The sequence below is a fragment of the Sarcophilus harrisii genome, chromosome 1, assembly GCF_902635505.1.
Source record: "Sarcophilus harrisii chromosome 1, mSarHar1.11, whole genome shotgun sequence".
Taxonomy (NCBI): Eukaryota; Metazoa; Chordata; class Mammalia; order Dasyuromorphia; family Dasyuridae; genus Sarcophilus; species Sarcophilus harrisii.
The window spans coordinates 642,723,011-642,733,407 of NC_045426.1; the positions used below are offsets into that span (position 1 = coordinate 642,723,011).

Genomic DNA, 10,397 nt, shown 5'->3' on the forward strand with positions numbered 1-10,397 from the left:
CATCTTCCAGTATTTGAAAGTTTGTCATTAGGAAGAAGGATTAGACTTTTTTTTTTTTTAAACTTGACCCCACAGAACTAGAAATAATAGGTAGACATTACAGATGGGCTCAAAATAAGGAAATATTCCTAATAACTAGAGCTATACCATAGTACTGCTTCTGGTACGTAGTGTATTCTGCCTTTATGTAAACCCTGAATGATACTCAAAAGGCATATTTTAGAGAGAATTTTTGTTCAGGTGTCATTTGGATTAGGTAGCTACCAATATCTCTGTCATTCTGTGAATAAGAGGAAGAAAAGCTGTCCTAATCTACACTGAGGAACAAGGTCTGGTGGTTCTAGAAGTCCCAGACAATTTAGAATCTAACTGGCCCTTCTAGAACATATGTCCTCCATTTGATTTTGCCCAGCCCCGGGGTCTGCCCGATTGCTTTTCTAGCTGTTCTATCTACCCCACACCTGTGATCATGAATAGTAGCCCCTTCTTTCAGGTAGGTCCAGAGATATTCTAGACTTGAGAGAGACTAGTTTCTTCTGTCTACTCTAGCCCAGTCCTTTCTTAATGGTCCTGCTCTCTTCCATCCCATCCACCCTATTATTACAAGTTTTCCTTGTGACCCTATCTTCTTTTTAAGTGTCCATCATACCTGTAGGGCCCATTTTCTCTGCTCCATCCCTTCCTCCCCTTGAAACCCTGCTCTTTTCTTTATCCCTATCTTTACTTTGTAAGTCTGACTCTTTCCATACCCTCTATCCTCTCTCCATGTCTTCACCTTACCCTTTACTATATCTCTCCTCTGTTAATCAGAGCTAGTCCTTTCCTACCTCTTCTGGTTTTTTCCAATAACGCCCTGACTGTCTCCTCCTCATAACCTGCCTTCTTCTTTCAGCCCCCCAAGATCATCAGTATCCCTGGTACTGGCAATGTGGGCCATGGCTTTGAGTTATGGGACATTGGCTACTTCAGCACCGAGCGTCATCTTGCCAAGAAGCTCAAGAAAAATCCTTTTTATCCGTTTTTTCGGCAGCAGGCTAATGGTGAAGCAGGGTACTGGAGCAGTGGGGAGAGGGAAGAGTGAGGAAAAAATGGAGCTATATTGGATATTGGAACACAAAAGCCTGGGAAAAAGAGGAGACATTGGGAAGGGTCCAAATGACAAGAGGGGACAGAAGTATTCATAATACCGGAGGAGGGAAAAGGCAAAAAAAAAAAAAAAACTCTGATCTAACACTATTTAATATTCCCACAGTATATGTGCTAGAGTACTACCAGGACACCTTGTGGAAGGGTCTTCTGCTTTTTTTGATCTGCATTGTACTCATGAGTCTTGGGATTTTCCGGAAGGTATGAATCCCCATGTCTTCCCCATCTATTTCCTTCCTATTTAGTCTCTATATCTTTTTTTGACTTCTCCCTCATATTCTTCCCACATTCTCATCCATCTCCTCCCATCTGTTCCCCATAAAACCTTCAGGCTGTGTATCTAATACCTCTCATTCTGAATCCATGACCAGCCTCCCTCCTTTTCCAATTCTGCATTTTCTGGATCAGTATGCTTTAATCTACTTCTTGCCATCAAGTCAAGTCATCTTTGGCAATATGTTATTGCTTCCTGAGATGTGCCATGTATTTTAATTCTCTCTGTGCTGCTTTGTATCACATCCAATTGTGATTTATCCAAGATCATGATATTAATTTGTTCATTAACATATAGGATCACCAGAAGATAATTAATGTGTTAAGAAGATGATAATAATTAGCTAGCCTCAAGATTTGCAAAGCACTTTACAAATGTGGCCTCATTTAATCCTCACAACAGGCCTAGGAATTAGCTGCTATTATTGTTTCCATTTTACAGATAAGGAAGTTGAGGCAGATAGGATAAGTGATTTGCACAGGGACATACAGCTGTGTCTGTATGTATATTAAGCTGAGGCTTGATTTGAACTTGGGAAGAGGAGTCCTTCTGACTCCAGACCCAGCACTTTATTCACTGAGGCACTTAGATGAGTTTTTGTGTCATGGATCAACTCAACTTGTTCACTTCTTGCTATTTGATTCTGTATCCAACTCACTATTCATCTACCATGCTTGTTCAAGATTTGTTTACTGATAGATGAACTCAGTGAGTTTCCCATTTATAGCTATATCATACAAGCAATAAGCATTCTTTTCCCCCGAGGCAATTAGGGTTAAGTGTCACACAGGGTCACACAGCTAAGACGTGTTAAGTGTCTGAGGTCAAATTTGAATTCAGATCCTTCTGACTCCAGGGCTGGTGCTCTATCCACTGTGACACCTAGCTGCCCCCTGCAATAAGTATTCTTCATCCGCTTGGTTTTTTTTTTTTTCTTTTGTGGATTATTAGACAAATAGAGTGGCCATGTTTATAATGGGAGGGGGCGGTTCTTGACACAATATCATCCATAAATAAGAATATCTAGAAGATGATGTTGTTCAGTCATTTCAGTCCCACATGAGATCCTTCAAAATTTTATTTGGAGTTTTCTTGGCAAAGATACTGAAGTGGTTTGCCATTTCCTTGTCCAGGTGATCCAATAGATCCATTTTGTCAGGCAATCAGAGATTAAATGACTTGATCAGAGATCACTTAGCTAGGAAGTATCTGAAGTTGGATTTATTTATTTAATAAGAGCTTTTTATTTTCAAAATATATGAGAAGATTGTTTTCAACATTCACCCTTGCAAAACCTTGTGTTCCAAATTTTTTCCCTCTCTTCCTCCCACTCCTTCCCCTAGACACTAAGTAATCCAATATATGTTAAACATGTACAATTCTTCTATACATATTTCCACATTTATCATGCTGCACAAGAAAAATAGATAAAAAAAGAGAAAGAAAACAAAAAGCAAACAAACAACAACAAAAAGGTGAAAAAACTATGTTGAGTTTTACATTCAGTCCAGACAGTCATCTTTCTGGATGTAGATGGTTCTCTCTATCACAAGATCATTGGAACTGGCCCAGATCACCTTATTGTTGAAAAGAGCCACATCCATCACAGTTGATCATCACATAATCTTGTTGCTCTGTACAATGTTCTCTTGGTTCTTCTCACTTCACTCAGCATCAGTTCATGTAAGTCTCTCCAAGTCTCTCTGAAATCATCCTGCTGATTGTTTCTTACAGAACAATAATATTCTATAACATTCATATATAACAGCCATTCTCCAGCTGATGGACATCCACTCAGTTTCCAGTTCCCTGGGAGGTGAGATTTAAATTCAGGTTTTTTTTTTTTTTACTCCAGGCCCAATGCTCTATTCACTGAAACACTGGCTGTATCATCTGGAAGACTAGGGAATTCCCACATAAGACATTCTCCACGACACTGTCAAACACTTTCCTGTAGCCAGCATTTGTTGTTGTAGTTCAGTCATTCAATTGTGTCCAAGTCTTAGGGACCCAATGGATGTTGTCTGTGGGTTTTCTTGGCAAAGATAAAAGAATGGTTTACCATTTTCTTCTTCTCCATTTTACAGGTTAAAAAAAACTGAGGCAAACAGGAGTTAAATGACTTGCCTAGAATCACACAGTTAGAAAGTGTCTGAGGCCGTATTTTAACTCAGATATTCCTGATTCCAAGCTTATAGCTCTACTCACTGTGCCACCTAGTCATCCTAGCCAGTATATCTATTTTACGCCTCAATTGATGAGGGCATGCAGACAGTCATTAAAGTTATCTCAGTAGCTGTGTCCATCAAAGAATCTTGTCTGACCATATATATGGGTGAAATATTTAGTTGGAGGAGAAGTACTGAATTAAATACATTTTTGAAAGCTATAAATAATACAACAAAATTAGTTTTTGATCCAAGATGCAATCAGCCAGGAAAAATGTTCTTTAAAAAGCCCAATTGTTCCTTTCTTATATTTTTATCAAAGTTACCCTTGATATATGTGGCATTTTACAGAATTTTTATAAAACTGAGAAAGTAGTCATGTGGACCAGTAGCTGCTGATGTCTTTTTAGTTACTGCTTTGTTTTTATTGACAATAATGTCTGTAATTTTCCTCCTACTCTGAGGCCTAATCCTGGTGTGGAGATGACCTTATGTTCTTAAAGGTCATGGCTGCAAAGGGCATTTCTAACTTGTTATGTATTGACAAGTATATTGATATCCCAAACATAGACCTAGTAAATGAATGCATAGTTTTTTAGAGATCCAGGATAGTCAAGTACAGTGATGAGTTACCAGCAATTTGGCCAATAGATGAGTGATTCTTTGTTCCCAAAAATCCATGTACCAAAGAAAAATACCAAGTGTTCCCTGGTCCTAGATGGACCCCTTCCCTTTTCACAGTAATGATAGCAGAGTGCTTGAAAGGGGGAAGAGTAAGTTAAGAATGATAGATTTTAAACCATTTATTAGGATTAAATTTAATTATTGGTGCTCTAAATGATCTTCGTTCAGTTATCATTAGATCAATGGGCTGCTGGAGATTCTGAACCACATCAGGGCTGACATTCTTGTTATCAATGAACTAAAAAAGACATAAAGAAGTCGTATAACCAAGAATATTTTCTTCAAGAAGAAAATCATAAGATGCTAGACATGGAAAACATATGCACACACATAATTAGCTATGTCTGGATTGCAAATGATTCATTACTGATGTGCTGCGAATGTAATTTCCAAATCAGATTCCCTTATAGATGAGAGGATCGTCTCTTTAGAGCTGAAATGAACCCTAGAAGCCATCCAATAAGTCCCATTTTATAAGTGAAAACACTTAGGCCTAGGATAGTCTGGCAAAAATCACTGAAACAATAAGCATCTAACTGGTCCCAGACTCCAAAGCCAACTTTCCTCCTCCTGTGAAACCCTGGATTTGTTTAATGATGTTTATTGATATCAGATGATTCATAAAACAAGGAGACACAACTCAAAATGGCTTATAACTGTCATAGTATACATCATCTATAAACGATAAGAACTTCCAGATGCTCCTGTTTATGAATGATGTGTTGAAAACATTAGACCCTCCTCCCTATCCCATCCTGAACATTTCAGAGCTTCCTTAAGGACATAACCAGAACCACTCAAAGGGGACTGGTATAACAATCCTTATGAAAAACGAATGGATAAGAAATGCCTATCATTTTGCCTGGAACATGCAGTTGAATGGCTAATACATGAGTTAAACTATTAGTGTAGACTTATTGAACAAGAATTTTTGATAGACAAGTTACTGAACTTAGAGTTGAATAGAAGAGAGTGGGCTGGATTGAGTTTGAGAAGGCCCATATCTAATGATCCCAGGTTCTTCTCTGACATAAAATTCCATATTTTTTAATAATAGGGTTTTTTATTTTCAAAATACATGCAAAGATAGTTTTCAACATTCACCCTTGCAAAACCTTGTGTTCCAAATTTTTCTCCCTCCTTTTCCCCAACCCCCTCCTCTAGACAGCACGTAATCCAATATAGGTTAAACACGTGCAATTCTTCTATACATATTTCCACATTTATGCTGCACAAGAAAAATCAGATCAAAAAAAAAAGAGAAAGAAAAAACTAAGCAAACAATAACAAAAAAATGAAAACACTATGCTGTGATCCATATTCAGTCTCCATATTCCTCTTTGTGGATGCAGACAGCTCTTTCTATCACAAATCTCTTGGAACTGGCCTGAAATACCTCATTGTAGAAAAGAGCCAAGTCCATCACAGTTCATCATTGTGTAATCTTGTTGTTGTACAATATTTTCTTTGTTCCACTCACTCCACTTAGCATTAGTTCTTGTAGGTCTCTCCAGGCTTCTCCAAAACAATCCTGCTGTTTCTTACAGAACAATAATACCATAACTTATTGAGCCATTCCCCAACTGATAGGCATCCATTCAGTTTCCAGTTCCTTTCTACTACAAAAAGGGGTACCACAAACATTTTTGCACATACAAGTACTTTTCCCTTTTTTATGATCTTTTTGGAATACAGACCTAGTAGAGACACTGACCCAGGTCAAAGGCTATGCACAAAAACTCTATATTTTTTAAAACAACATCATTATAAAAGTTAAAACACCACAATCTTAGAAGAATCAAAATTATGGATGGTCTAAAAGGCAATAGATGCCCAATGGGACTAATCAAGCCACAGCAAATAATTTACTTACAAGAAGTGACATAACATGTATAACTAATATTGGAATGCTTGCTGTCTATAGGAGGGGGTGAGGAGGAGGAAGGAGGAAAAATTAAGAACACAAAGTTTTGCAAAAGTATATGTTGAAGAAGCAGCTAGGTGATGCAGAGGATAAAGCACCAGCTCTGAAGTCAGGAGGACCTGAATTCAAATCTAGCCTTAGACACTTAACACTTCCTAACTGTGTGACCCTGGGCAAGTCACTTAACCCCAACTGCCTCAGCAAAAAAAAAAATAATAATAATAAAAAATATGTTGAAAACTATCTTTGCATGTATTTGGGGGGAGGGGAAACTATAAAAAAATTCTTTTAAAAAAAATTAAAGGGGATAAAGAAGTGGCAGAAAAGGTATCAAACCAGTAAATGAAGAGTTGGAAAAGGTGGTAAGTTAGTCACCTATCCAGAATAGAAGATAACTGATACATAAACCAAGAGCTTTATTGGCTCCTGTGGAATACTAAAACACCTCAAGGGAAGACTTCAGCACATTGGTGGGTTTTTTGTGGGAGAATCCATGGGAAGACACGGACAAGTACGGCATAGTACACCTCCTTCCATTTCTGTCCCCTCTCCCTTTCTGGTATATTGATGGTTTCTCTATAACTCCCGTTGGGGCTACAGCTACAGAATCAGGAGACGTGGGGTTTCCCTGCCTATGGAGTTGGCATTGGTCTGTGGCTTACAATCTCATCGCTGCCGAAGCGCCGCCTGGTCTTGAACCACAGTCGGGGGATGTACCACTTCTCCATCCATGGTCGCACTGTCTGTCAAGGACCCCTGCATCGCATCTACATCCGCCTCGCCCTCCGATCTGATGGTATTTGACACGGCTGGGAAGCAAGGAATCTGCGGAGGGGGAATGGGATCGGGCTACTTGGGGGCAGAGATAGGAGTCTAGGAACAGTAAGTTTGGGATGGGGATGAGATAGGGTTAATGAGTGAGGGATGGGAAACTGCTATGACACAAGAATCTGGAGAGACCCGGGGATGGAGACAAGTTCAAGGCAGAATTATGAGAACAAGGTCAGAGAAAGAGCTCAGGATGGCATTCCAAGAGTTAAATAGAGGGTTTGGGAAGCCAGACTGGAGAAATTGAGAACAGTTAGGGAGCTGGAAAAAGAGAAAACGGGCTCAGGTTAAAATCGGAAAGTGGGACACCATGCACTGAAGCTGGGAATGGAGACAATTAGGAACAGGGACAGGATTCTGGGGAAGGCTGGTGCTGTTAATAAGATCAGGAGCATCATGATGAGCTCAGGGGTCTGAGAACATGACAAAGAACTGAGATAGGTTCCAGAGATCAGAGGGTCCTGGGCTGAAAGCCAGGGAGATGGGGACAGGGATGTGAAAAATGAAAGAACCAGAAAACTTAGGACAGTGTGAAGTAAGATATTGACAACTAGGGGACAGGGATTTGGATGGACTCAAGACAGGGGGAAAGTCTCAGGTCCCCTTTTATTTCTGAGTGGGGGAAGTAGGAAGGGGGATAGTCCCTAGCTGTGAGAGCAGTTCCGAAGTGTTCTCTTCTTGTTGTAGCCTACGGTAGGTGCTTCTTCCAGTTAGTCCTCTGTGGTCACAAACTGGAACCGCTGGTTCTGGTGAAGCTGTCAGAACGCTATGAGGTAAGGACTTCACTTCCCAGACTCATCTCTCAAGCTTTACTGACTTCCCCTAATCCCCTGACTTTCCTCCGATTTCTTCCCTCACCTGCTGATCAATCTCTTTTCTGTTTTCCAATGATGTTCACTCCCCACTTCTCAATCCTTTTTATCTATGGTTCTCCGACTGACCCACTGACCATTCACATCACTAACCATTTTCATTACATCAGATAATCCACATTGCAAAGACTTGATTTTTTAAAATGGGAATCATTTATGATCTAATCAGTCATTCAATCAATCCATCAGTAGTCAATCAATTACTAAGCACCTATTATATGGCAGGAACTGTGCTAGTTGCTAGGGATACAAATATAAACAATGAAATAACCACTACTTGAAATGAAGTATATACATATATATCATAAATATAAAGCTAATAAATACAAATAATTACAAAGTAGTTTGATGGGGAGTGGTTCTAACAGTTTGGATTCAGGAATGACTTCAGAAAATGTCATTTTAAAGGAAGATAGTGTCTCTATGAAGTGGAGATAAGCAGAGAAATCATTCCAGGTATACAGGATGATCAATGCAAAGGTCTAAAGATGGAAGATAAAGAGTATTTTTTTCAATATCCTCTTATATAAAATGGGGATATTATTAGCACCTACTTCCCAGGATTGTGTGAGATTAAAATATTTGTAAAGCTCTTTGCAAATCTTAAAGTGCTATAGATATTTTTATTACAAACATATAAATTGTTATTAATATTATGGTATTAAATGACATGTTTATTATTATTATTATAAGTGTTTGTGTGAAAAGCAGGAAGAAAGAAATTGGGCTATTTCCTAGAATGCAGGAAGAAGAGTGATGTCCAATAAAGCTGGAAAAATTAGTTGGCTGGGTTTTATAGGGCTTTGAAAGTTAAACAGGAAAATTTATATCTTATTCCAGAAGTAATAGGAAATCCCTAGGCTTGACTGAGTTAAAGAATCAAATAGTGAAATCTGTGTTTAAGGAAATTTTCTTTTGTATTATTTTGTGGGATACACTTGAGACAGGCGGATTAGTTAAAAGACTGTTGTAATAATTTGGGTTAGACAGAGATAAAAATGACAGGAAGAGATAGTGTCCATGTTACAAACAATGACATGTCTAACACACAGGCATATATATATATATATATGTATATATATATATATGTATATATATATATGTATGTATGTATACACACACATACACACACACACACACACACACACACACACACACAAAATATGTTCAGCTTCCTGAAAAGAGAAAACTGGCCTTAGTTTCTATAAGAATTGGGGACTGTGAGTTTTTCCTGGGAATGTGAGCCATCAGGGCTTCCCAACAGCCCTCTTGCAGGTAGCCACTCTGCCCAGCCTATGACCACTAGCCATTCCTGAAGAGGGGTGGGTCTAGATTTTTTGGATAAAAATTCTTCCATTTCCTGACTTTCTTAGCTTACACTGTGCCTTTTACAATGCATGGAGGGCTAAAATTTCTTGAGATGTGGGATTACAAACCGTCACCATCCCTGTTTTATACATGAGAAAATATATACCCAGAGGAGAAAACAAAAGGGCTTTTCCAAGGTTACATAGTAAATCAAGGCAAAAGCCTTTTTTCCCTCAAACCTAGGCTCTGAGAGACCAAATTCTATATTTTTTCTGAGCCTCTGCTCCCTTCAGATAAGACCTATCTCCTCTCTATCATATTCCTTTCTTTGCCTCTACAGCAATTGGAATTCCTGGGTCGCCATATTGCCCGTAAACTGAACATCAACTACTTTGATTGTATAGCTGTGTCCTATCGCCATGTTGTCCGCCACTGGCCATTGGGATCTGGATACAGCCCTGGAATTGTTCCCCGTCGCAGGTCTACTTATACACCTCACAATTATCAGGAAGTGTAATGGCCTCAGATCAATTAGCATAGATTTTGAGAATCTAATTCTAATTCTTCCTTCCCCAACAACCCATCCAAATATCTAGGTCTTTCTCTTCCATGTCTCTTTCCCACCTACAGTCACAATCCCTGGATGATGAGCAAATGAAGTCCAGCACTGCTCAATCTCCCTCTCAATAAAGCTACTTCCTTCCAGTCCCCTCAGTGGTCTTCTTTATCATTTAATAACTCATATTCACATGATGTCCTATTTTTTTAAGAGAGTTTTCAACAATAGGCAGGTAGTACAAAAATTATAAAGTTCAATCTTATAGATGAGGAAACTGAGGTCCAGAAAAGTCAAGTAAAGTAGAATTCATCATAAATGTCAGCCAGGATTCAAATTTAGTTCTCTTGAATTGAAGACCAGTACTTCTTCTGCCTCCTCAGGGGACAGCTCTTTTAGCAAGTTAGAACCAGGTCCAGACTTGACCCTCCTCCAAGCAGAGGAGGGTCTATCAATTGAACAAACAGATTTAGCAAACATTCATTGAAAAACTACATCTATAAAGTTTTACACTCAAATTAAAAAGAGCAACTGGCATATTTGTATAGTACCTGGGGTACTTCTCTAATGAGGAGAAATATATAGATTTTTAAAAATCTATATTAGGTACTAAGTGCTCAAAAATTCATAGCCCAAC

The 10,397-nt window shown here is 38.8% G+C and overlaps 1 protein-coding gene across 1 annotated transcript; it reads left to right on the top strand.

The window, feature by feature from the left end:
• The first annotated feature begins 377 nt into the window (after positions 1-377).
• On the top strand, positions 378-9,908 carry TMEM249 (transmembrane protein 249). Its single transcript, XM_003760538.2, has 6 exons — positions 378-493; positions 893-1,040; positions 1,253-1,347; positions 6,797-6,992; positions 7,712-7,797; positions 9,545-9,908. The coding sequence occupies exons 1-6, from the start codon at positions 470-472 to the stop codon at positions 9,719-9,721; spliced, it is 726 nt and encodes a 241-aa protein (XP_003760586.1). The 5' UTR covers positions 378-469; the 3' UTR covers positions 9,722-9,908.
• Positions 9,909-10,397: the final 489 nt, after the last annotated feature.